The sequence below is a fragment of the Stomoxys calcitrans genome, chromosome 1 (assembly GCF_963082655.1).
Source record: "Stomoxys calcitrans chromosome 1, idStoCalc2.1, whole genome shotgun sequence".
NCBI classification, from domain to species: domain Eukaryota; kingdom Metazoa; phylum Arthropoda; class Insecta; order Diptera; family Muscidae; genus Stomoxys; species Stomoxys calcitrans.
The window spans coordinates 211,321,688-211,349,571 of record NC_081552.1 but is presented as its reverse complement, the minus strand read 5'-3'; the positions used below and the strand labels follow the sequence as shown (position 1 = coordinate 211,349,571).

The 27,884-nt window shown below is 39.0% G+C and overlaps 2 protein-coding genes across 3 annotated transcripts in view; one reads left to right on the top strand and one right to left on the bottom strand.

The window, feature by feature from the left end:
- The first annotated feature begins 724 nt into the window (after positions 1-724).
- Positions 725-2,194, top strand: LOC106086083 (ubiquitin carboxyl-terminal hydrolase isozyme L5). The gene is made up of 2 exons (XM_013250615.2): positions 725-914; positions 976-2,194. Exons 1-2 carry the CDS (start codon positions 842-844, stop codon positions 1,881-1,883), a joined length of 981 nt encoding a protein of 326 aa, XP_013106069.2. The 5' UTR covers positions 725-841; the 3' UTR covers positions 1,884-2,194.
- A 9,841-nt stretch (positions 2,195-12,035) lies between these two features.
- LOC106086343 (serine-rich adhesin for platelets) overlaps positions 12,036-27,884 on the bottom strand; it is a 148,904-nt gene continuing 133,055 nt past the window's right edge. The window contains exons 6-10 of one of the 2 annotated variants that reach the window (XM_013251006.2): positions 16,622-17,178; positions 16,245-16,414; positions 16,089-16,171; positions 12,361-12,534; positions 12,036-12,274 (exon numbers count right to left, since the gene is read on the bottom strand). In XM_013251006.2, coding sequence (XP_013106460.2) covers positions 12,362-12,534; positions 16,089-16,171; positions 16,245-16,414; positions 16,622-17,178 — 983 coding nt within the window. In that variant the 3' untranslated portion in view covers positions 12,036-12,274; position 12,361. Of the gene's footprint in view, positions 12,535-16,088; positions 16,172-16,244; positions 16,415-16,621; positions 17,179-27,884 lie in introns of both variants that reach the window. The other variant, XM_059360846.1, reaches the window with a different exon arrangement.

Genomic DNA, 27,884 nt, shown 5'->3' with positions numbered 1-27,884 from the left:
CGAGTAATAAGTAGCCATGAATCAAAGTTGACAACTCTGTCGATTATCTCTTGCAGCAATTCACAATAATACAGTTTGGTGGTAATGCCGTTTGCCAACCTAGAGGCCGATATATGTTCGTGATTCACATGAAAGCCCATGTTTATCATGATTACTTTTTTAAAGCACTACAAAAATCTCAATGATAACATAATACATTTATTAAAATTTTATCATAAGTAATAGGTGAATGTCCTATGGAATGGAAAATGGAATCTTGAAATAATATAATTTTTCACAGCGAAAACCGAAATCTTTAGCGCATTTTATTGCCAGTAAAAGAGAGCGCAAAAGTGCCTGAGAGAGCAAAAGAGCATTTATTTATAAAAACTTTACAGCAAAATTTATATACAAATGGTACAACACCCATGAAGCACGAGATGAAATTTCATTCGAAACGAAAGCGCACTCAATCACGTATGCGATAATTCAGTTGCAAAATATGCAACTGTTTTCAATAATTGTGTATGATATGAGGCATGTGATATAAATTAAAACATTAAAAATGTAAAAAATAAACATTTTGAAAAAACTTTGAAACAAACAAACCATTTGACATAAGAGTGTATTTGTATACAACTCTGAAATTGGAAATAGTTGTCAGCTGGGCTTATGACGTTTCCTTCTTAAATCTACCTAGCTGATTTCTCTTTCATGAAAGCTTAACATTCTAGGTGAATGCCAGATTGCGGAAGAAGAAGATTTTGCATTTTCATTGTTATTTCCATTTGTACATCGTTTTGTGAGTTGTTTTCGAGTTCATTACCCCAAAATCAAGTCTATCTAGTTGTACTAGTCAAAAATGGAAGGAGCAGGCAATTGGTGCTTAATAGAAAGTGATCCAGGCGTATTCACCGAACTGATTAAGGAATTTGGTAGGTCGATGCACGGTAACCGGCTTTTGTTATACGTTAATAATTACTTTTTTTTATAAAGGCGTTGAAGGTGCCCAAGTAGAAGAGATTTGGTCATTAGATGCCGAGTCATTTAAAAATTTGGAGCCCATACATGGTCTTATCTTCCTCTTCAAATGGGTTCAGGACGATGAACCAGCAACGAATGTTGTAAAAGACAATCGTCTCGATAAAATTTTCTTTGCGAAACAAGTTATTAACAATGCGTGCGCTACGCAGGCCATTTTGAGCGTTCTGTTAAATTGCAAACATGAGGACATAAAGCTGGGCGAAACCTTGACCAACTTTAAGGAGTTTTGTCAATTTTTTGATCCATACAACAAAGGTTTAACTCTAAGCAATGCATCACAAATACGAACGGTGCACAATAGCTTTGCCCGCCAAACGCTTTTCGAGCTGGATTCGAAAAACCAAAATAAAGACGAAGATGTTTATCATTTTATTGGTTATGTACCGATTGAAGGACGTCTCTATGAGTTGGATGGCTTGAAGGAGGGACCCATTGATTTGGGTGCCATTGGATCTGATCAGAATTGGATTGATGTGGTGCGTCCAATAATTGAAAAACGCATGAACAAATACAGCGAAGGCGAGATACACTTCAACCTAATGGCCATTGTCTCAGACAGACAAAAAATTTATCAACAACAAATCGATAAATTGCTTAGTGGTGGCGCGGTCGATGCGCATGCCATGGAAACGGATGATCGTGAAACGGAAATTGCAAAACTTCGTTCCATGATTGACAATGAAGCTGAGAAACGTAAACGATATCGCATAGAGAACATTAGACGGAAGCACAATTACTTGCCGTTTATAGTGGAGCTGTTAAAAATGTTGGGCGAACGCGGTCAATTGATGCCCATCTATGAAAAAGCCAAACAAAGGGCAATGGAACGAGAAGCTGCAGCTGCAAAGAGCAAATCCTAGGCTTATCAAATTTCTTAATCCCATACATTGCCGAGTGTTGTCTATTCTAGTTATCCCTGTTTAAAAGGGGTCTTTTTTTACTCACACACACACCCACATTTTTTGTTTTCCATTTATTTATAATATTGAGCATTTGTTTTCCCCCCAGATATTTGATTAATTGAAACATAACATTCTTTTTGTAATTACAAAGCGCATAAACTGCCTTCTTTGCAAACAACTTGGTTCGTAAAGTTCATATAAATCCCTTGCATTTTCGCCAATTATTGGATTACACGTTTCGAATAAAGTATGCCGGAAAATTTTTTTGAGATTTTTGTATTTCTTTAACGGTGGGATTGGGAATAATGTTGTTGTTGTAGCAGTGTGTTGCACACTGAGGCGGCAGCCCTGACCGATGAAAGACATATTTTAGTGAGGGATAACTTTACGCACCTATCTCTTCTGTCGTTAGTAGCCAAAAAAAAAACTTGAGGAACTACTTCTTTCGAGCTTTGTAGGTGAATTTTATTCCGTACCATCCTTTCGTCCAGGGCTAAAACACCGAATAGTGAATTATTTGTGTGTTCGCCAGTCGTCTGTGGTATATTGGGATAATGGAAGAAGTCCCGTAGAGTGAAACTTCTCCCTAATAACTTTACCCTATGCCGCTTGTAACGATCTTGCTACGATGCATGGGCTTAAGCCTAGAACTGGCTGCTTGAAAATTTAATTTTGAGGGGGTTGTCCTTTATTGACCCCCAGCAGACACAACTACGACAGTCAACTAAAGATCAAATACTATCCCGTGGGACAGTCTCCGCAAAATCTTCTACTGGAGTTTATAGGGCTACTCTACCATAAAAGTATCCCCTTTTGTATGTACGGCGAATGGGTCCAGATTGCAAATTTGCCCATGAACATTTCATTAAGGAACAGGGGCTGTGGGTCCAGATTGGAATGGGGGAATTCAGAAGTCGTTAAAGCCGCTGGCGAAGGCCTTCATGAATGTGAAGGTCCTGAAGCCGATATTGATGCAGGAGCGGCTAACCCAACGGACTTCCACGATGTGCGTGGACAGCTAAGCGGCGCTGATTAAGACTAATCATTGAATTGAATCAGTGGACCCTTGCGTGCTCCTTGGTTGAAAGATACTTTCCATGTTAACAACGTAAATGGGGCGCGGGCTTATACTGCCACATTTTCATGTGAAGGTGGCGATCCTCGTCGAGCTCATGTAGGTGAGCAAGCTCGTTGCGGTCCAAAGGACCAATCGCCGCGGGAACAGTGTGACCATTGGTTATTTAAAGATGCCAATAACTCGCTTTGTCATATCGACCATCATAGGCACTCAGTATTTGTGGCGCGCGGCCTCTCACTGAGACTCTCCGCCCGATACCGTTGATTGTCCGCGACTGACGTTGCAGCTACTCCGTATGGAGCAAACCACTATCCGTAACCTGTGGACGCTTCCGGTAGCTGGCAGCTAAGCTTCTCGTGACAGCAATGACTACCACACAGGTCGGACCTGACTGTTTCAGCCTGTGTGGTGCTTACAGCTATCCCGTTCCGGGGTGGGCTTATACTGTTGGTTGCAGTTAACTAAAGCCCTGTGGCCAAGATTTTCACCAAACACTCATCGTTGGGTTGAAGAGGTGTCCTTAAGCTGCTAAAAAGGGGTCCTAACTGTTCATTCCAATGTCACGCCTTTAAAATCGTGCAGTGCGAAATGGGCTTATTTGGGGTATGGGGTTTTTGTAGCAATGTGTTGTACACCGAGGCGGCAGTCCTTGCCGATGAAGGACTCCAACGGGGAAATTCGGTATATACAACCGGCTGCCATGGGATTGGGGTAGTCGAAGAGCGTTGAACACCCTTGTATCAATGGCTTGCAAATGCGGGGATACAGCACAGGTTTATGCGTGAATTCCAGCTTCTGTGGCTAGACACCCTCGTAATACACAGCACTATTTCTGGACTAATGTAGAAACCTAAAGTGGCTGACTGGAGGAACCTTACCGATGAGAACTCTTCTCTGATCTACCTGGAATGGCAGCGAGGTAGGGAAAATCCCCAGACTTTAGCGAAGTGGAATGCTCCATATACGGAGTAACTGCAATTACAGTTACGGACAATCAGCCATGTCGAGTGGAGAGTCTCAGTGAGTCTCACTGAGTGTCTATGATATTCGATGTGACAAGATGAGTTATTGGCGTCTTTAAATAACCAATGGCCATAATACTCACGCGGCGATCGGTCCTATGAGCAGGAACGAGCTTGATTGCCTATAGAGTTTGACGAGGATCGCTACCTCCACACGTGGCTGCAACAACAACAAAAACAACTTTTGGAGGTCTTTGGGGCAGCCAGACCGTTAAGTACGAATACCGATTTCTGCGTAACATTTGTTTTGTTTTATTTTTAGCACTATATAGTGCAAAACACAATTAATCGTTTCTTGTTATATGTCATTGCATATTATTGATAACTTACCAAAACAACTTTCACTGATATTTTATCCAGAACCAAGGCGGATTTAAAAAGGTGGTCTTACGCGAACAGCTGCTAAAAGCCGGCCAGGTTTGACGGTATTAAGATGACAGAGTTTTGTTTGCATTCTCTTTGTTGTTATCTTCTTTCTCGCATATTATCTGCTCATGTACGCACACGTATACACTCACTCACACAAATATCTTTGTGTGTGTTGGCAAAACGTCGATCAGCTTGATGACAACATGGCGGATTGTACCATATGATTTGTAGTTGTTGTACAAATGAGACCACCTTTAAGAACACAGGATGCACTTATAAGGTGAAGTCAAGCGAACAGCTGATTACAATTTTTTCTTACACCGTAAGATAGGGGTATACTAATTTCATCATTCTGTTTGTAACTCCTCGAAATATTCCTCTGAGACCCCATAAAGTCTGTGTGCCGAAAGCACGCTAACTTTCGAAGGAGTAAAGCTATTCGCTTGAATCCTTTTTATTAGTTTAGGTCGGTTGGGAATGTAAATGGGCCATATTGGTCCATAACCTGATATAGCTACCATATAAACCGATCTGGGGTCTTGACTTCTTGAGGCACTAGAGGACGAAATTCTTATCTGATTTGGCTGAAATTTTGCAAGAAGTGTTTTGTTATGACTTCCAACAACTGTGCCATATGGTTTTAATTGGTCCATAACCTGATATAACTGCTATATAAACCGATCTGGGTTCTTGACTCACACATAAGCAACATAAGAGTGTTATAATGGTGAAAATACAAATATAAAACACATTTGAAGAAAATAGGTTGTAAAACCAAGTTTATTTCTAAAACCACTTCGGAGTAGTATCGTTGGAAGTAGATTTGGCGCAGTGTCAATATCTAGTCCAGGGTGGATTTACCAGTTCTAAAGCCGCATTAATAGGGCCCAATTGTCTCATTGACTTTAGGTTTTAATCTTTCACACACTACGCTCGAGAGTATCTTGTATGCGATAGGGAGGAGACTTATTCCTCCTCCTAGTTGGCACATTCTGTCTTGTCTCCTTTCTTGTGTACGGGACATAGTATGCTGAGGTTCCAATCATCGGGTATGCGTTCTTCTAGCCAGATTGCGCAGATAAGCTGATGCATACGCCTTATTAGCGTGTCGCCTCCGTTCTTAAATAGTTTAGCGGGTATCCCGTCGGCTCCTGCTGCCTTTGTTGTTCATTAGTCGGGTCACTGCTACTTGGTCCTTATTCTGACTGATTGGTTCTGTGGTATCCTCTTTGCCGCCGACGTCGGACACTAGCATTTGGTAAAATTTTCTTTTTATTCCTCAGCATGTTATCTGTGTCAGTTACCTGATTTCCACCTTTGTCTCTGCAGGAGGATGTGCCTGCACCAAAGCCATCGGTTGGATGTTTTATTCTTTGGTAGAATTTCCGGACTTCATTCTGCTGACTCCTGTACATCTCAATTCGCTCACACTCACGTCTTTCCATTTAATTTTTTTTTAATTTTTGCGGAATAGACGTTTCTCCTCTCTGCTTTTCTCCTGATACCTCTCCTTCATTTGGGAGATCGAAGTATTTGCAAAAAATTTCGAGACGAAAGCTTTACACGTTCGAGAGTTTGCATGCTTGGTGAAAGGTATAAAAATGCAGTACCCAAACAGCCCTGGTGTTGTTGTTGTAGCAGTTTATGGTGTTCTATCTTTCGTCTGCTTGATTCTGTTGAGTGTCAAGACCCAGGAACACTGCGACTAAGATAAGGGGGGTCCACAGGGATCTGGATCTGAGTCGAGTGGGTCTGGCCGGGCAGTTAAACAGGTGACGTGTATCGTGCGGTCCCTGGGTACAATAGGGACATACATCTTGCACGTCGGCATCAATCCCAGCTCTGTGGGAATTGAGGCGGCTGCATCTGCCGGAACGTAATTGAGCCAGAACTACTCTGGTTTGCCGGGGGAGGTCGATTTCTTCGGATGCAATGGGTGGCGATCGTTCTCCAAGGTGTTGTCATATGGCACCGTTTGCCAACACTATATAATACTATTGGGTTGCCCAAAAAGTAATTGCGGATTTTTTAAAAGAAAGTAAATGCATTTTTAATAAAACTTAGAATGAACTTTAATCAAATATAAATTTTTTACACTTTTTTTCTAAAGCAAGCTAAAAGTCACAGCTGATAACTGACAGAAGAAAGAATGCAATTACAGAGTCACTAGCTGTGAAAAAATTTGTCAACGCCGACTACATGAAAAATCCGCACTTACTTTTTGGGCAACCATACAATAAAACACAGCTTTATATACATACCCCTAGGAACACTTATAGAGCCGTAGCTGTTACAATTTGAACATATTTGTTCGAAATTTGGTACGATTTGTTTTATAACCCTTCTGGAAACCTCATCCAAGCATTATGCTTTCAACTTACAACAAACCCAGCAGATTTCTTTATGTTTTTGTCAGAAGGAATAGAGCACCGATCTAATCGAAAAAATAACAGTGCTATTTTCAAAAGTGATTTTCATATGTTAGTTTCATTCGTATCACACTATGTGTGCAACTCTAACAATAGCAAAATTTGACATGTCATATAGTGTGATGGCACCTTTGCTGGTTTATTTCTATGGCATTGCCAACTGGCAATTCCACCATGGCGAAACAATTAAAGTTGGTCTCATTGGTACAACAACCACAAATCATATGTTGCAATCCGCCATCTTGTCATTAAAGCTGATCGACGTTTTGCCAAAACACCACCAGAAATTTGTGTGCCTGTGTGTATACCAGGATTCACTGAATAAGGTTAAGCCAAGCGATCAGCCGATATACTTTTTTTTTAATATTTGGCAGTACTTGGCATTGAGGATGTCAACTTGTTCTCTTTTTACATTCATTCTTTGTTTACGTTTTCTCCTATATGATGACATTTTCAATCGTCAGATTTGACATCCTTAATGATGTTTATGGGGCCTATCCACTTTGTGTTTTTGCATGTGACCTAACCTTCTATTAGTGAATCCTGTGTGTATACGTGTGCATACACGAGCAGAGAATATGTGAGAAAAAAGATAACAACAAAGAGAATGCAAACAAAAATCTGTCATCTTAATACCGTCGAACCTGGCCAGCTGTTAACAGCTGTTCGCATGAGACCACCTTTTAAATCCGCCTTGCAATTCAACTTGATTTGGTTATCATCAAGCATTCACTGAATAAGGTTAAGCCAAGCGATGAGTTGACATATAATTTTTCCAATTTTTGCCAGTATTTGGCATTGAGAATGTCAACTTGTTCTCTTTTTACTCTCATTCTTTGTTTACGTTTTCTCCTATTTGATGACATTTTCAAACGGCAGATTTGACATCCTTAATAATATTCATGGGACCTATCCACTTTATGTTTTCGCAAGAGACCTAACCTTCTATTAGTGAATCCTGGTAATCATCTATATTCGGCCCATAAGTCTTGGAAATCAAACAACTTAAAAAGTGGTTCAGTTTTTTCTTTTCTTTTTTAATTGTATTTATTTTTTGTGGTTGATTGTTTAATTTTTAATTTTGTTGTTGTTCTCAGTTTTGCATTGCATTTTTAATATTTAATGTTGTGGCTTTTTATTAATTTTTTTTCATTAAATATATGTAGGATGTATGTATTAATTATTCGGTATATATGTATGAGTAAGGAATACACTATTCATATATGTTTGTATTTTAATTGTATGCATGTATATAATAATATTGTATGCAATATGTGTATGTAGTAGTTGTTGTAATGAATGGTAATTGTTGTATATGTATTTATATAATATATATATATATATATATAGATGCATTTTATTTTATTTGAATTTTTTTTAAATAGGTATATAGGTTTGGTATATCTATAAACTATGCGTGTGTTTTTTTTATATATATAAGTATATGTTTTAATATTGTGTGTAGTTGTTTTTTTAATTACCTTATATCTATTTCTGTGACAAGATATCTATAAGGATGTCCTTTATCCATTTCATCATTTTTATTGGGGTATTTACTAATTGGAAGTTTTATCGTTCTTTTCTAGTCGTATTTTTTTTTTGTAATTTTGATTTTATATGTATATATAGTTGTTTTTTTTTCATATGCTGTATGTAATAGGTATTTTTCTTTTTGTTGTCTTTTAATATCTAAAAAATGTATGTTTCATGATTATTTTTCTTTTTGCCAGTATTGTGTATATAGGAATTTTATGTTAATCATTTGGTTGTTAGGTTTATTTGCTTTTGTTCTTATAAAGTTTTGCAATTTTTTGCTATTTTCTATTTAATTTAGGTTTTGTTTGTTTACCTTGCATATCTGTCAGTATATTCATAATATTTACCATATTTAAGGATCCAAAGTCTTTGGAAAGATGTAAGTGCTTTTCAAGGTTAGAAGAATGAAAGATGGTAAGAAAAGAGAGTTGGGAGTCGGAAAGATTTTTTCTGAGAGTAGCATTTTAGTGTAGGCTTATCCCAGCTGCTGGTATACGAAAGTTGCAACAAAAGGGAGGGTTGGTACAAAGATATTGAGTTGCCCAAAAAGTAATTGCGGATTTTTTAAAAGAAAGTAAATGCATTTTTAGTAAAACTTAGAATGAACTTTAATCAAATATACTTTTTTACACTTTTTTTCTAAAGCAAGTTAAAAGTAACAGCTGATAACTGACAGAAGAAAGAATGCAATTACAGAGTCACAAGCTGTGAAAAAATTTGTCAACGCCGACTAAATGAAAAATCCGCAATTACTTTTTGGGCAACCCATTATATTGATTTACAGGTAGTGGCAGTTGCCCAACGACAAAATATTGGGTGCACTATCTGTCAAAATAAGTGAATAGTGCAACTCTGAATTTGTGTATGTTACTAGTTCGCGCCATTTTGCGTGTTATGATTCTTAACTATCATACACACACAACCAAAACTGTTGAAAGATAGTGACTGATAGTGCATTTTGCGAGAAAAAATTGTTCTCAGCTGTTTATGTAATGTATCCTTCCTAGCACGACATAATTACCAGGTAGTGTACCGTTAACAGCTGAGTAAAATTTTTTCTCGCGAAGTGCACTATCTGTCAAAGAGATTTGGTTGGGTGTGCGTATTAAAGTTAAGAACCACAACACACACAAACAACGATAAATGGCGCGAACTAGTAACATACTCCAAATCAGAGTTGCACTAATCACTGATTTTGACAGATAGTGCACTCAATATTTTGTTGTTGGGCAACTGCCACTACCTTTAAATGAATATATCTTGCCTCCTAGTCCAAATGATTTGAGCGGTTTTAATTTGTAGCGGTACAAAGAGGTAGCAGGAGCCGATTGTTTGCCAGATTAGGGTATAAAATGTATGCCATTTAGTCTTTCGGGTCGACGCAGTCCGAGTTAAGAGCGTGGACACTATGGAACAGTGAAAATCCTATGGGGAGATGCGGATTGTGAGAAGACAAGGCCATTACTGAAAGGAAGCAAGTAAGAGATCAGTAAAGCTTTCGGTATCATAACAGGACACAGGACTAGGAGCTCACTTATGCAAAATAGGTGCGGCAAGTGATAGCACGTGTAGGGCATGCGGGAAAGATGATGAGACGTTGGAGCATTTCCTATGACTTGGTCTGGCTTTCGCGGCTAATAGACACTGGCAGATATAAACCAATTAAGAGGCGTGGTGTGGAATTCTTGACTTAGATTTCCTTTTTCGAGTTTACTTTTTAGTATTTAGAGCGCACAAGAAGCCGTTAACTGGCTTAGATGTATGTCCATAGTGCAAGACAGATTTGACAGGTAGGAGCAGTTGACCAACAACCAAAAATCGAGTGCAATATCTGTCAAAGTCAGTGATTAGTGCAACTCTGATTTTAAGTATGTTACTAGTTGGCGCCATTTGTTTTTGCTTGTGTGTGCTATGGTTCTTAACTATAAAGCACACACACAATTGAACGTTATGAAATCCCGTTGACAAATAGTTCACTCCGCGAGAAAAAATTGTACTCACCTGTTTGCTGTACACTACTTGGGTAAATTTGCCTTGCCATAGGGGCATGAGGCGAATTAATATCCGCAGCCTTTTTCAACCTAACCTTAGCTAGTCAAAAAGAGGTCTACCCAACAGTAACAACAAGGCATCAGGAGCCGATGGTCTGCCAGATGATGGTATAAAATATATACCGCCTAGTCAGATGGAGGTCTTTTGTAGCAGTAAATACAAGCTAGCAGAAACCGATGGTTTGCCAGCTCAACTACTTAAGACCGAAGACGACACACTGATGAGGCGTATGTATCATCTCGTTTGTGAGTTCTGGCCCGCACGCCCGATAATTTGAACCTCAGCAGAACTATGTCCCGTACATAAGAAAGGAGAACATATGGTCTAGGTGGCACTAGAGAGTATCCTTACTATTTCATTCAAGGCATTTTTGAGCAGACTGTGTGAGAAATTCAAAATGTAAGTCTATAAGATGATTGGGACGTATCGACGTGAATTTTGCAATGTTTTCACTTGAAGCTAATCTAGATTTGCGCCGAAATTTCGGAAATTTGTAACGGCGTTTCCCATACACATTCAATGTCAACAAATCTACTTATTTGAGGAGATTTGCAGCAGCCAAGCAATCAGCCGACATACAATTTTCTTTTTTTAATTTTTGGCAGTTCTTCAAAATGCCAATTGTTCTCATTTTACATTCATTCTTCGTTTATGTTCATGGGACCTATCCACTTTATGTTTTCGAAAGTGATATAACCTTCTATAAGTGAATCATGGCGGTCATCCGACTTACAGTTTTTTTTTTATATGTTGGCAATACTTGACAATAAGGGTGTCAACTTGTTTTCTTTTTTACATTCATTCTTTGTTTACGTTTTCTACTATTTGATGACATTTTCAATCGGCAGATATGACATCCTTAATGATGTACATGGGGCCTATCCACTTTATGTTTTGGGAAAGTCACCTAACCTTCTATTAGAGAATCCTGGGTCTCCATCAAGGCGTATTTAATACGGTGGTCTCATGCAAACAGCTGTTAACAGCCGGCCTGCTTTGACGGTATGAAGATGACAGATTTTTGTTTGCATTCTCTTTGTTGTTATCTTCTTTCTCGCATACACACACCCACACAAGTTTCTTTGTGTGTTTTGGCAAAACGCCAAGATGATAAGATGGCGGAATGCACCATATGATTTGTGGTTATTGTACAAATGAGGCCGCTTTTTCGCCATGTGTCTCCATCAAGCATAAGAAATGATAGATATGAATAGTATAAGGTAGAGTGAACTCTTGAGAGAGTTTAAATTAGCTCCTATTTTCGCCACAGATGCAAAAATTTCGACTCCCTTGTCTTAAAGATTTAATTTTCCCAATACTTTTGTTAATGTATTAACAAATTTGAATGTGTGACTCAACTATTGTAGATTAGGCCTAAGACAAACCATGGATCCATAGTTATGCACTTTAAGTATTTCTCTCACCATGGCATAGCAGTTGTAGTCTGTGTTTGAATGTAGTGTGGCTTTTTGTTTGTCGCTACATATTAGTCTGTGTATGAGTGTTGTGTGGATTTTTGTTTTTTCTTACATGGCTACGATTTTTGAAATCCTTTTTTGCTTTTTTTTGCTGCGATTTTTTTCGAGTATAATTTCCCTTTAAATTTTGATTCAATCTAATATGGTTTTGTTTGTAGGTTTGTTTGTTTAATTTAGCACTTGTTTGATTAGTTTTGGAGTTTTCAATTTACAAATGTTACTTTTTCTGAGTTACTATGTAGGTGAATTTGGTAACTTTTTTCTTTCTGTGTATATATTTTGTTTTGTTTTGTTTTGTTTTAAATACTAAGAGTTTAGTTTCATTTTGCTTCATCTTTTCAAGACACAACAGTTACTGGTCCAGTTCCGGGAAGTTTGCTTCAAACTGGGGGGAGGGGGGATTCATTCAAATAACAATGAGACTTTTAATAATTAAACATTTAAATAAATTATTCAAAAATGAACACCAACGTTAAGTTTTATACGCCTCCTGTTGATAGATAGATGCTGGTGCCGGTGCTGGTAATGCTGTTGTCGTCGCTACTGCTGGGGCTACGATTGCCGTCGCTGTTGTTTTCGCCGTCTGGGCAGTGAGTGCGGGTGGTATTGCGGGAATGGGTGCATCGGGATTACACTCCTTATGAACTGAAAAAAGAACGGAGATTATTGGAGACTTTTAGATGATAAGGAAAAGAAAAAAGCAATTTTCATTTTATTTCTTCTTTGAGACGAAGCCAGAAGATGCCAACAATTGTTTGTTCTTATTAACTTTCTGTGCGAGTTTTTCCCAAGCTTTAGGGTAAAGAGGGAAAGTTATTAGTTACAACTCTATTCTCCCAATTTTATATACTGGTAAGGGTTTCCAAGGATATCGGCAAACAGATAGCGGCACTTTAGTGGGGACGCAATACCAGACATGAACCAACTTAGGGGCGTGGCATGGAAAATAGTTAAGAATATTGTAAGTAGCCCGGAATTCCGATTACTAGCTTAGGTGTATGTCTATAGTGGCACGGGGCGGATTCATATCCGCACTCTCTTTTCAACCTAACCTAACCTCACGGATTTCAATCTCGTCTCTTATGGGTCAGAATAAACAATAAATCTTATAGCGCCGTTTCTTTCGAGAATTGCATTCCTATCCAAGTAACAGGTTAATATTTTAGAAGATACAGACATTTTAAGTTATTTGGTTTACTAATTGGCATTGTTGCTCATTGCCAGTGCCACTAATTCGGAAAAAAGAAGAGAGGAGATACATCTATTCCGTAGAAAGAGGAAACAAATTTAAATACAAGAGTGTGAACTTTACTTTGACTTTAATTGGCTATGACAGAAAGTTTGTCCCATTAGCCGAACTCAGAATAGTCTTTCAAGCGCCTAGATCTTCTGCGTTCCCTCTATAACACCAAGTTACAAAGTGTCTCCCACCACTTAATCTTTCCATCGGACTTTTAGTCGTCCCGGTTTGCGTGTACCACCGTGATTGCCTTTAAAAAATTTCTTTGCTGGAACCTCTTCATCCATTCTGACAACATGACCTAGCGGTGCCGAGCTAGATTAAGTTGCTGAATAAAGTTGTGGTTCCTAACTTTCTCCATTTTCTTTATTTGATCGATTGTAAAAGGCGTTTTTGGAGTTGATGCCATCCATTTCGTCTTACCTCCATTAACTGCCAGACCCATTTTCACTGACTCTCTTTCGATTCTTTCAAAGACTGCAGTTACTACTTCCGGTGACCGATCTATGATGTCAATGCCGTCGGCATAGGCGAGTAGCATGAGTTCTCTTTCGATTAGTGTGTCATATCCATTCATATCTTCATCTCGTATAATCTTCTCCAGCTGGATAATAAAGAGATCACACGATAAGCTATCTCCTTGTCTGAAATCTCGTTTGGTATTGAATGGTCCGGAGAGATTCTTTCCTATTCTTACAGCGGCTCAGAACAAATCTTTGGTGGAATTCTGCAGCTCCGTGGGGGATACATCTGAGGCCTCTAGGCTAAGGAAGATCCTGTCCTCTAGACCTATTACGGTGGTGTATATTCAGAAGTCAGAGAATGTCTAATGAGGAAACACTAGAACTACTCGTTGATACACATTTCCCGGGAAAATTTCCAACGGACAACGTGGCGCCAGAAGAGATTATCACTGGTATGCATTCGTCGGAGGTTATTAGGGAAATTATGTATGTCATGCGGCAGACGCGGAATACATCAGCATGCATATAGTAAAAGCAAGTCCAAAAAAAACAGCCCTTTATGACCTAGTCGGCTACATAGAGGGTTCTCGCGCTGTCAAGGAATATGCAATGGTAGCATTTCTTGACATTGAAGGTGCTTTCAATAATGTAAAACTGACGTCAATCATAAAGGAGTTGGAGTTTCTAGCCATAAACTCTACCGTAAGAAAGTTTATTAATAACTTACTTACTAAAAGATGCATTACGGCATGCTTAGGATATGTGGATCTAAAATGATGAGTCAGCAGAGGAACACCTCAAAGAGGTGTACTGTCTCCTATACTTTAGATCATAGCCATTAGCAATATATTATTGTCTCTGGTTGAAAAGGGTGTAAAAGTGGTAGCGTATGCTGATGACTTGGCAATTGCGGTCGGGGAAAGTTTCCAAGCACTCTAAGAGATATACTTCAGGAAGCTCTACGTGCAACAACGAAGTGGGCTACCGAAAGAGGTCTAGGCTTTAATCCGAGCAAACCAGAAGTAGTTCTTTTCTACTTCTGTTTACCTATAGTGTCACCTGTCTCCTTGGGAGGAGAGAATGTTCCATTTACAGAAATCAAATCCAACATTTTGGAAAGGGCAAGAAAGGCAACTCTTGCCTTATATACCTGCAAGAGAGCCATTTGCAAAAGTTGGGGGGTTTAGACCGCGCGTCATGCATTGGGTTGTAAGACCTATAATGCAATATGGTGTTGTGGACTATTGGACGGCGCTTCAAAAGTCCACGTGCTGTTCAATTATCAACCGGATCCAAAGGATGGCTTGTTTGTGCATCACAGGCGCATTGAGGACGAGACCATCTGCTGTGAGGACATTGAAGAAGAAGAGATATTCATTGTGTTCGACATGACAGGTCACTGTCTCATCGAAAAACATGCTGACAGACTGAAGGTTGCCCGCAACGACTTTTGTAGAAGCTGTGAGGACATCGAAGGAGAATAGACCATTGAACAACTTCTGTGTGTGTATTCCTTGACAGCGCGAAATTATCGATGGGTCAGAAGGTGACCCACTTTTCATTCTCATTTCTTTAAGAACCTGTCTGACTCGGTTTTTAAAGCGATCTGGATAGTTCAACGGTAGGAACTAGAAGGCATCTTCCTTCTGAGTCTGATGGCAGACTGCAAATTAAACGCAACTAAATTTGGGAGATATAGGCATTTTAAGTTATCTTGACTTGGTTTTAAGAATGAGAAAAAATGGTTCAGTGAGGAAGGGGATGTCAAAAGAAAGACGTTCGAAAACTTTGTGTTAGAAATTGTCTATAGAAACATGAAGCTCTGTAACACCCAAATTGTAATACCCAAGGGAGATACAGGCATTTTAAGTTATCGACAAATCGGCCTTTCGTTGGAAATATTCCACATTTGTAAATTAGGAGACACATGCATTTTAAGTTTCCTTGACCAAAACATAGCAGTATGAATAGAAGGAGATGGCCCAGTACAGAAGCGGATGTTAAATAGAAAAATTAAGAGGAGACATCTCAAAATAATGTGCTAGAAATTGTCTCAGGAATATAAAGCTCCGTATTGATTATAGAAGTAGGAAGATACAGGCATTTTAAGTTATTCGATTTGTGCAGGGGTTTTTCTGGAACGGGTCTTAGTTTGCTCCAGGGTTCACTAAAGAAGGTTGGTCACTTGTCCAGCTGATGGAATTGTCCAATTCATGATTTGTATCCAAATCCCACCACCAAATTTGAAGACGATTGGTTGAAAATTGCGACCGTAGTTTGTACACAAATTAACATGGATAGACGGAAAGACAGACAGACGGGCAGACAGACAGACAAACGGACATAGCCAAATCGAATCAGAAAGTGATTCTGAGTCGATCAGTCTGCTTATCAAAGGGTCTAACTCTCTTCCTTCTGGGTATTACAAACAAATTCACTAAGTTATAATACCCTGTACAGTAGTGGTGTAGGGTATAAAAATATTTTTATCATACCTGCTGCTGCTGTCATCCTATTGTACAGATTTTTCTTCTTTTTCTTCAAAATAGCATCCAAATTGTAACCATCTATAGCCATTCTGTAAATATGAATCAGATATATTGTATATATGAGTCATTGAACTCCATTTTAGTTTTATAGTTCAAACTTACTTTTCTATTCTGCTTAAACCTAAAATATCCTTGAAGCATAGGTAGATTTTGTTTAATGTCAAATTGGGTAGTCCCTGTCCCAGATACCGTATGAACTTAAGTTGTTCGGATTTGGGTAGACCGCTGTCCGATAAATCCAAAAAGGGTCTATGATCGGCCACCTTATATTCCTAGGAAATTGAATGTTAATAAGCAGAGAACACACAGAGACGAAACAAAAGAGAAGAGAAGAAAAACGCATTAAATCCAGACATCTTTTCAAAAAAAACAAAAATAAAGACTCCAATATGAAAATCATCATCAATATCAAATCTCAGCTTTGACTTGAGATAGAGATAGTAGGGGGGGGGGGGGGGGAGGGTGGTTTTTTTGCTCACATTGCAAAATCTGTTGAAATTTTCGATGAGTATATACTTTTCATAATACGTTACAGTCTGATTTGTTTGAATACCGAACTGTTTTAGTAATTCCTGTTTCTTGGGGGGTAACCTGGATAGTTGGGTACAAAAGCCATCCTCGATGCGATGTGCTTCGTGCACATCGAAATTATCGAAAATCATAAGATTTTCCAAGGGTCTAGCTGATGGAGGCGGCGCCGCTGCACTGCCGGCTAAAATCGTCTGCCCGGCGGTCACAGATGTGGGTACATTGGTGGATGTGGGTGGCATCATAGCATTGCTGTTCGATTGTTGGTTGTAGTCCATTAGCATGGGATTTAGAACCGTTGCTGGTTGATGCTGGTGTGAGGGCACCAGGGGAGGCGGCAGGGTAGTCAAGGAGTTGCTATTGTTTGCAATCGCAGTTGCACTTGATGTTGCCGCTGTTGGGGTTGCTGTGGCTGCTGCTCCTGCTCCTGCTGCCACTGTAGTTGGGGCTGTGGTTGCTATAAAGTCCATGCTATCATTTGATTGCTGATTGATTATATTTTTAAGATCTACAAAGAGAAGATAGAAAAGCAAACCTAAAAAAGTTATCTGATCAAGAGAAATGGTTTGCAAAAATGTTCACCTATATTTGCTACTTGCTATGGTTTGAGGAAATTTCAGGGAGCTATTGTAAATTCCAAAAAAAAAAAAATATAAACAAAAGTATTTAAAAACCAAAATCTTAAAAATATTATTCAAATTTCCATATCGATGGAATTTTCTACAACAGTTGTATTTTTAGAAAAAAATTAAAATATTTTATGATGGAGAGAAGTGCCTTTAAGGCCACTGTGACGCATTGTTTAGCGTATCTGCCTGCGATAAAGAACTCCTGGCTTCGAATCCAAACAACAGAAACACTTTTTCAACCTTGAATATAGTCTTAGTAAAGCTGGCTACATTTATGGGGCTGGGCGACACCAGCCCCATACCGCACAGTGGGAGAAAATCGAAAAAAACTAGTAAAATATATGAGAAGGGAAGATTGAGATATCCTTTTGAATGGTTAGAGCTGAGATGCTATCGAGCTCATGTGCAAAATTTCATGGTGGTACGGGCGTCCCTTTTGCAGGCCCCTGAAATTGTTCATCACGGCATTTCGAAAAAATGTTCGGACTGCCTAATCTTGATTTGTGGTCCGAGTTTCCAAATCCTTTTTTTTTGCTGGATAGTGCTCAAAAATCCCTACAAAAAAGTTTGCTTGAGGTATACAATACCTCCCCTGGTTTCGGGGAGATACGAGTTTTAATTTTGTTTGAATTTTTGGTCGAGATTGGCTTTGTATTTTGCAATTTGCGAAGCCATTTGTGGATCGATTTCCAATTTTATGCTTGATTTGAATTCGTGATAAAATTTACAACGACCTGTCCAACATCTGATTATTCAGTTAAAAGTTATACAGTTAGGAAATCAAAAAATGTAAAAAAAGTGTATTTTTAAAATTAAAGAAAAAAACAAAGTTCTATAAATGATTTTTTTAAATAGAAAAACACCTGTCACAGAAAAACATCTGTAGGCCACCGTAGCGCAAAGGTTAGCATGTCCGCCTATGACGCTGAACGCCTGGGTTCGAATCCTGGCGAGACCTCCTAATGCTGACAACACTTGTGGGGTAATATGCCATGTAAAACCATGCCATGTAGGAAGCCACCGTTAGCGTGCCGCCATAGGTTAGCGTGCCCGCCTATTGTGCCCAAGCGTCCGGGTTCAAATTCTGCCGGCGACAACACCTTAAAACATTTTTCAGCGGTGGTTATCCCCTCACCAATTGCTGGCGACATTTGTGAGTATTTCAGCCATGTACAACTTCTCAACCAAGAGGTGCCACTTTTCAGTGGCACGCCGTTCGGACTCGGCATTAAACAGGAGGCCCCTTATCATTGAGCTTAAATTTGAATCGGGCAGCACTTAATTGATATTGTGAGAAGTTACTTTCCCTCTAATTTGTTCCGCAATGGGATGTTTGGGAAACACTAAAGCTAATGTACATGCCATGTAAAACTTCTCTCCAAAGAGGTGTTGCACTGCGGCACGTCGTTCGGCCCCTTATCATTGAGCTTAAACCTGAATCGGACTGCACTCATTGATATGTGAGAAGTTTGTCCCTGTTCCTTAGTGGAATGTTCATGGACAAAATTTGCATTTGCTTTTTCTATGCAAATGCAAATTTTGCCCTCACCGTTTGCCATCACCTCCAAAACTTCAGGCAAATCGTGTATCGAATCGAGTAATTGCGCCCTCCAGAGAGATCGGTTTATATGGCAGCTATATCAGTTTATATACCGATTTAGACCATACATGGAACAGTCATACCAAAACACCTCATGCAAAATTTCAGCCAAATCGGATGAGAATTGCGCCCTCTAGCGGCTCAAGAAGTCAAGATCCAAGATCGGTTTATATGGCAGCTATACCAGGTTATAACCCAATTTTAACCGTACTTAGCACAGTGGTTGCAAGTGACACCAAAATTTCAGTCAAATCGGTAAGGAATTGCGCCCTCTAGAGGCTCAAGAAGTCAAGACCCCAGATCGGTTTATATGGCAGCTATATCAAAACATGGACCGATGTGGCCCATTTACAATCTCAACCGACCTACACAAATAAAAAGTTTGCGTGCTTTCGACAGACAGACGGACGGATTTTAACCGTACTTAGCACAGTGGTTGCAAGTGACACCAAAATTTCAGTTAAATCGGTAAGGAATTGCGCCCTCTAGAGACTCAAGAAATCAAGATCCCAGATCGGTTTACATGGCAGCTTTCGACAGACAGACGTGCTTTCGAAAGACAGACGGACGGACATGGTTAGATCGACTTAAAATGTCATGACGATCAAGAATATATTTACTTTATGGGGTCTTAGACGCATATTTAGAGGTGTTACAAACAAAATGACGAAATTAGTATGCCCCCATCCTATGGTGGGGGGTATGAAAATGTATTTTCTTTGATTAATCTTAATTGAAAAAAACTTGCTTTAATACCTTGATTTTTTCTCTTTTGTTTATAAAGAAGACCTATTGTAGATGCTTTTTAAGTGAAATTTGAGCAAGTTATGTCAACTTAAACGGGTGCTATATGTACTTCGAAAAAGACAATTTTCTATTAAAAAATTGGAAAACTACTCGAATTCAAAAATTTCCCCAATTGGACACACGTTTTTTTTTACTCCATATGTCCCCTAAACCCATGCAACAAATTTTTTCCACCTAACAATATTTGTGGCCTGCACAGCAATTAAAAAAAAAAACGGTTTCGAAATCATCTTTGTCCGAAAGGGGGTATTTTGGGTATTTTTTTAAAATTTGCAAAATTCGAAAATAATTACTAATCTTTACTCGTTTTTTTCTTAGAATTTTTCTAAATTGAATTTTCGTTTTCAGAAAAAATTTTTTTTTCCATTGATGTGACCAACTTTTGGGGGCCTGCCAAAAGGCGCCCGGTCCACCTAGGGCCTTGAAATTTTGCACATGACCTCGATAACATCTCAGCTCTAACCATTCAAAGAGATATCTTTACCCATTTTCACACAGCATATTTTTTACTGTTTTTATCGAGTTTCTCCCACTGTGCGCCGTTCGCCTACAACTAAAGGGTGATTTTTTAGCTCTTATTTATTTGACAACACTGGTTTAAACAGCTCATGCAAGTTTCGTGTTTTTTTTCACTGCCCAACATCTTCAGTTTGGTGTATAATTTAACCCTGGATCGTCTTTAAAACGAACAACGCTTGTAAATTATTGATTTTTTTTTATCAAAATGCGTGCTCTGTTAGGAAAGTTCATCGCGCGCTTCTTCTTCTTCAGCAACGAAGCTCATTTTTGGCTCAAAGGGTAAGTAAATAAGCAGAATTGTGGATTTTGGAGTGAAGATCAGCCAGAAGCATGGCAAGAGCTACCAATGCATCCAGAAAAAGTCACATTTTGGTACGGTTTATGGGCTGGTGGCATCATTGGCCCGTACTTCTTCATAGATGATGCGAATCGTAAGGTAAACGTGAATAGTGAGCGCTATCGTGAGATGATATCCAATTTTTTTTTGCCCAAAATGCAAGAGTTTGACTTGCTTAATAGGTACGGAAAGAAGCAGAATTGTTGATTTTGGAATGAAGATCAGCCAGAAGCATTGCAAGAGCTACCAATGCACAGTTTGGTGCGGTTTATGGGCTAGTGGCATCAATGGACCGTACTTCTTCAAAGATTATGCGTAACGTAACGTAACTGTGAATGGTGAGCGCTACCGCGAGATGATATCCAACTTTTTTTTGCCCAAAATGCAAAAGCTTGACTAGCATGACATATGGTTTCAACCAGACGGTGCCACATGCCACCTAGCACGCGTAACATTGGACTTATTGAGAGGCGAGTTTGGTGAACATTTTATTTCACGTTCGCGACCGCTAAATTGGCCGCCTAGGTTGTGCGATTTTACGCCTTTAGACTATTTTTTGTGGGGCTATGTTAAGCTCAAGTCTTAAGAGACAAGCCCGCTTCAATTGACGCATTGGAAGGCAACATTGAAGAATTTATTCGTGAGATACCGGCCGAAATGTTGGAAAGAGTATGCCAAAATTAGACTAAGCGGATGGACCATTTGAGGCGCAGTCACGGTCAACATTTGCATGAAATAATCTTCATATATTAAATTACGTTTATGGAGCGCACCATTGATTCAAATATGGTTAGGTTAGGTTAGGTTGAAAAGAGGATGCAGATATTTATGTGCCCCAGGTGATGGTACCATCGTCGGCTCCCTGTTCGTTAGTCTGCATAGAGACTCTTCTCGCTGCGCTGCCTAATGTTTCAATATTAGGATCTTAACTTATCTTAGTCTTCCGAATCTTGAAGTCGGTAATGGGTCCGTCGTCGGGTCCCTGTTTGTTAGGCTGTGTTGGGTCTTTCGCCACTGCTCTGCCTGATATTTTAGTATTAGGATCTTTGCTTATCCTAGTCCTTCCAATATTGAGAGAGGCGGTGATTGTCTCTTCGTCAGCCCTCTCTTCGTTGGGCGGTATTAAGTCACCTGTCACTACACGGCTTGATGTCTGAGGATTTCTGCCTATACTAGTCTTCCTAATCTCGCCGTATCTTTAGTCTTAGCCAAACTTGTCACGGAGATTTGATCAATGCCAACCACAGAGAGAGTTCCTTCCTCTGCGACCAAACCTTGGTTTTGCTTGCCCAAGAATCCCAACATGCGTTCGGTCGCAAATTTACTGCCCGATCCCTTGATGAAGATCGTCGCCTTTGTGAGCTGGAGGATGTCCATCTTTCTCATCAGGTCGAGCCTTGCGCCCTCCCAGAGAGCGTGGATACCTCTGACGATATCAATACATTCCGCCGACGCAAAACGCATCATAAAAATGTCCCCCCTATACTCGCAGCTTATCATTGGTATGGGTGAACCCTCTATAGAGTTCCACACATGTTCGAAAACCCGCTCGTTAACCGGACCCTCCACTTGGGACCGGTGATCTGGTGAAATCGCAGCGGATGCACTGCCGATATTGAAGACTGCATAAGTCAGCTCATTTCTGTTGTGCTTCCTTGCCACTCTGGCGTAAGAGGAAGGCTCCTTGGCTTTCTCAGCAACCATCTTCCACTTCCGTGATGGCTGTGGCCTACTTTTGGAAGTCACAGTCCTCCATGAAGACTCAGGGCCCGTGCGCGCTTCCGACTTTGTCTACCTCTGCAGGATATTGTCTGGAGTCTCCATTGCGGTATGGCTGGCTTGGTTTTCCCAGAGTACCTGAAAGCGGGGAGCTCTCTTTGTTGTTAAGCATTTTAGCAGTGTTTTGCTCTTTGGGAGATCTGATTCTCTTTCCAGCTTTCGTGCAAGTGCTTGGAATGTCAGTTCTATATCTTTCAGCATTCAGCACTTTCGCCCAATTGCACTGCCGGTACATACTCCTCTGTCTCCTTCGTCGTGCCCCGGATCGTTTTCTCGGTCAGCTTGTGAGCTTAGCCCTAGCTCGCATCTGCCGTCATACCGCTGCTCTCATCTCTCGATTCGGCGGCGATGACTGTTTCATTGACACTGTCGCTGTCTGAATCCGAGTCGGAAGCACCACCTTTACTTGAAGGCTGGGAACGAACTGTGCATCCCTCTGGTTTATTCGTATCTTCCTCATTAATTAGTCTGACGACTAGTTGTGCGCTTGAAGCATTACTCTCGACTACAGGTGCCAAGGCACCCACACTTATAGGGGGGGAGAAAAACATACTCGGCTTGACGCCACCACCGCAGCTGTTGGGTCTTTGGAGTCCATTTCTAGCCTATTCCAAAAAGGTTTTAAAATTTTTCGTATTAAGTAGTACCTGTTCCGGGATACGGATATTTTATCTTTGAGGAGTGAAATAAAAACACGTCCGCTCCACTCACGGCTACAATAAAAAAATCAATTAAAGGTTTCATACATTTTCTGGGTTTTATGTTTTTTTTTTAAACTTTCCCATAGCTCTTAAAAAATCACCCTTTACAATAATAAAAGAATAACATCCTAAATATGAAGTAAAAAATCTTCTACCAAAAACTGTTTTTTTTTTCAAATGAAAGGTATACAGGAGTACAATGCGAATTTCATTAAAAATTGGGTCTAAGTAACTGGGTGGCCGTCCCAACTCAAAAACACCCTAAAATAGGTTTATTGGACGAGCATGATAATATGGGGCTCAAATGCAAGGTATTCGAGAGTAGATTACGAATATGGTCAGGAAATAGGAATAGGTTTTATAATTTATTGATATCGGAAGGGGGCGGACCCTCCCCCGTTATCCCAAAAACACCACCCAAAATCAAAAGTGGACCGATAAGGACAATATGGATATGAAAGGAAAAGTATGCGGGAGTAGATAACGAATCTGGCATACAAATTCATGTCGAAGTATAGGAGGTCACCCCACCCCCACAAAACGCCAATCACGGATATATGGGACTCGGTTTGTTTGTTCCGTATAGACGGAAAAACGGCAGAACCGATTTTCTCGAAATTTTCGCATATTGTGTAGGTTGGTCTGGAAGGAAACATAGGTTATATATATTTTCGGTATCGGAAGGGGGACGGACCCTGCCCCTTATGACAAAAACACAACCCAAAACCTAAGGTGGACCGATCGGGACAATATAGGCATCAAATGAAAGGTATTGGAGAGTAGCATACGAATATGGTATTAAAAGTTGAGTCTTAGTACCCATAGGGCCGCCCCAATCCCAAAGCTCCCCCAAACAGACATTTTGGACGTTTATTTCAATATGGGGCTCCAATGAAAGGTATTCGGGAGTAGATTTCGAATCTGGCATACAAAATCGGGCCGCCCCAATCCCAAAACTCCCCCAAAGACATATTGGACGTTCATTTCAATATGGGGCTCAAATGAAAGGTATTCGGGAGTAGATTTCGAATCTGGCATACAAAATCAGATCGTAGTATAGGGGGTAACGCCAACCTTTCAATAACGCCATTAGACCCGTTGAGACTATATAATACTTGGTTGAACCGATTTTCTTAAAATTTTCATAGATTGTGTACGGAAGGAAACATAGGCTATATAATTTTTGAATATCGGGTGAAGGCGGACCCACCCCCTTACCCCAAAAACGCTACCCATATCCGAAAGTGGTCCGATGGGCACAATAAGGGTATCAAATGAAAGCTATTGGAGACCAGAAAACGAATACAATACCCCAAAACTCCTCCAAGCAGATATATTTGAAGTTCATGTCAATATGGGACTCAAATGAAAAGTACTAGATTACAAATATGGCAGAAAACATTAGGTCCAAGTAATGGGAGGTCACCCACTCTCAAATACCGACCATGGCTATATGGGATTCAAATGAAAGGTATTACGAAGTAGATTACGAATATGACATTAAAATTTGCGTTCAAGTCTAGGTGGAGCTTTTCCTTCTAAACATATGTCAAATGGGTTATTTGACCCATTATGACAATGTGGGACTCAAATGAAAGTTAATTGAGAGTAGAAAACGAATTTGATATCCAATTTTGGAGCCAAGTGTTTAGGGGTATGTCCTAAAGCGCCCCCTAAACTGAACTTCATTTCCGACTAAAGCAAAAGTGCCGGTGACCGCCCCATCCTCAAAACACCCTACAAATGGTTCATATTTACCGACCACGGCAATATGGGCCTCAAATTAAAGGGGTTTGGGAGTGGAACACAAATTTCATATCCATATTGGAGTCAAAATGTCTCCCCTAAAAAGCACTTTCCCTTACCCTAATTTTCAAAAGTACCAAATCTCGGAGATAAGTAATGTGATTTGTTCGATTCGTTGGTGTCGGGTGCCGCCCAATTCCCGCCAAATGGATACATAGAGCAATCACAACAATAAAGAGCCATGTGTTTAGAGATCCGGACCACCCCAAAATACTTCCCTATTATGTAAAATCTATTTGGGTTGGAAATTGATTGATATTCGGGGAATTGATATTAATTTTCGGGACAAATACTCTGAGGTCCACCCCATCCTCAAACACAACTTATTTACCGTTCATGCTATATTGCAAATTTTGCCCATGAACAGCCCGATTCAAGTTTAAGCTCAATGATAAGGGGCCTCCTTTTTATAGCCGAGTCCGAACGGCGTGCCGCATATGGCATAGTACCTCACAAATGTTGCCAGCATTAGGAGGAGAAAACCATCGCTGAAAATTTATATTCTCATGCTATATTAAGGGGCTCATATAAAATGTTTTTCAAAAAAGAGCATCTTATATTTACTTTAATGGCCAAGTGAGCACGCCCCGATATTCGCCCCAAACCGAAAATATTTACCAATACGGTAATATAGGACTCAAAAGAAAGGCATTTGGGAGTAGAGTAAAAATTTGCCCAGGAACCGAGCAGGGGCAAACTTTTCACAAATCTGATTCAAGTTGAGTATATTAATAATAGGGGACCTTTTTTTATAGCCAAGTCCGAACGGTATGCCGCAGTGCGACACCTCTTTGGGGGAAATTTTTTACATGACTATGCATGGCATAATACCTCGGAAATGTCGCCAGCATTAAGAGGGTATAACCATAGCTTTAGATTTTTTTGATATTCTTACTAGGATTCGAACGCAGGCGTTTAGCGTCATAGGCGGACATGGGCTACAGTGGCGCAAAATCGATATCCACATTCAGGGCGAAGTGTCCCCACCCTAAAAAGATATTAGAGAGTTAAAGAAGGCGCAGCGTATCGGACCCGGCTCGGTTGGTAATCTCTTTTAGTACCGTAGAACTAGAACGTTCAAAATTGAAGAAAACATTTTTTCAGTTTAGGATTTTCTCCAACACAGTTCTATTCTTGGGTATATTGGGGTTAAGACAAGAGTCGAATAAACCTAACAATGGGAGAGACCTCTTAAATACCAAGCCCAATGCCATTCTTACCACATTTAAAAGCCAATTTCCTTTAAAAGAAAAGAATGAGGATAATAAATAAAACAAATCAATTTTTTTGTTGTTATAATTTTTGCTCAAAAGTAATGATTTTTTTGTTTCGTTTATAATAATTTGGAAAATATTTTCATATACAATTAATATGTAAATATATAAAACAATTTTTTTTTTGTATGAATGTGTTTTTGTGTAGAAAAATTACAATTGTCATCATGGGCAATAGATTATAATAATAATAATAATAATTAATAATAATAATAAATACAAAATGATAATGATAGTCATTCAGCGTAGCATAGGATAGCATGTTTTTTGCTAGAATATTTTTTTTAAACTTTAAAGGTTGTTGTTTCTGTTTTTTTTTTGTTTAATTTAAATAATTTAAAGACAAATTTATAAATTAATAAAGAAAAAAAAAACGGTAAATATTTATATAAGTGTTATATTTTTATATGTTCAGTATGTAGAGTAGGTATATGTTATGCATATATATTTATTAGATTAGTTGTAGTGTGGTATTGTATAATCTCAAGTTTGTTTTTTTTTGTGTTTTTGTTTCTTGGTTAGTCATTGGAAGAGGACGCAGAGGTGTTTGGGTAAGAAAAGCAAAGTAAAAAAAAAAATTTGAAAAATATTTCGAAAATAATCTCACTTTATAAGGAATAACATTGCATTAATTTAGTAATTTTTTCTTGTTTTTTAGTTAGTATTTCTTTTTTTTTTAGTAATGAATTTACTTGTTGAAGCCTACAATTTATGCAGGAAAATTTTGTGTGCAATTTTCAAAAAAAAAAAACAAAAAAAATTATCGGTGTAATACAATCTCAGAAGTCTTTTTGAGGGAAGAGGGGGAGGGTTGCCTTGAAAGCTAAACCATAATAATTAGAAAATAATGCATACCAATATTATAAAACTACAAAATAAGTGTTTTTCTTTCTATCCCAAGCTATTGTTTAAAATAATAATACATAATTGTCTTCGCTTATAAGCATTTAAAGAAAATTAAAAATAATTATAAACTATTTTAATAAAAACACATAAATTTAGTAACACAAAATAAAAATCTAGTTCATATAAACTAATTATAAAAAATAAAAATGCAAAGTTTTGTTTTTCAGTGCATAGCAAGAGTATTTATTTTATTGGATTGTTTGTTATTGTAGCTATGAACTGCACCCAATAGAAAATTAATACATCTGAGTGTCAGTTCATCAATTTAGAGAATATTGTAGTAAAAATCATTATTTTTTGATTTTTTGGTTTAAAGCATAGTAAAGGAGTTCTTTTTATACACTGGGGGTATACTAATTTCTTCATTCTGTTTGTAACTCCTCGAAATATTCGTCTAAGACCCCATAAAGTATATATAGTCTCGATCGTCATGACATTTTAAGTCGATCTAGCCATGTTCGCCCGTCTGTCTCTCGAAAGCACGCTAACTTTTGAAGGAGTAAAGCTAGCCTCTTGAAATCGGATAAAAAATAAAACATTTATGGGCTTCAGATCCTTTATCGGCAGATCGGACTATATGGCAGCTATATCTAAATATAATCCGATCTGAACCATATGTGGGTCAGGTGTCAGAAGGCTTCGAACTACTCACTGTTTCAAATTTCAGCGAAATCGAATAAAAAATAACGCATTTATGGGCTTCAGACCCTTTATCGAGAGATCGGTCTATGTGGCAGCTATATCTAAATATAGACAGATCTGAATCATATTTGGGTCAGATATCGGGAGGCCTGAAACTACTCTTTGTTTCAAATTTCAGCGAAATCGGTTGAAAAAACAAAGCTTTAATGGGCTT

Bases quoted from the DNA above. Each gene is read 5' to 3' on its own strand.
- LOC106086083 (XM_013250615.2), top strand. From the start codon at position 842: ATGGAAGGAGCAGGCAATTGGTGCTTAATAGAAAGTGATCCAGGCGTA. The intron at 915-975 runs GTAGGTCGATGC...TTTTTTATAAAG, and splicing joins CGAACTGATTAAGGAATTTG to GCGTTGAAGGTGCCCAAGTA.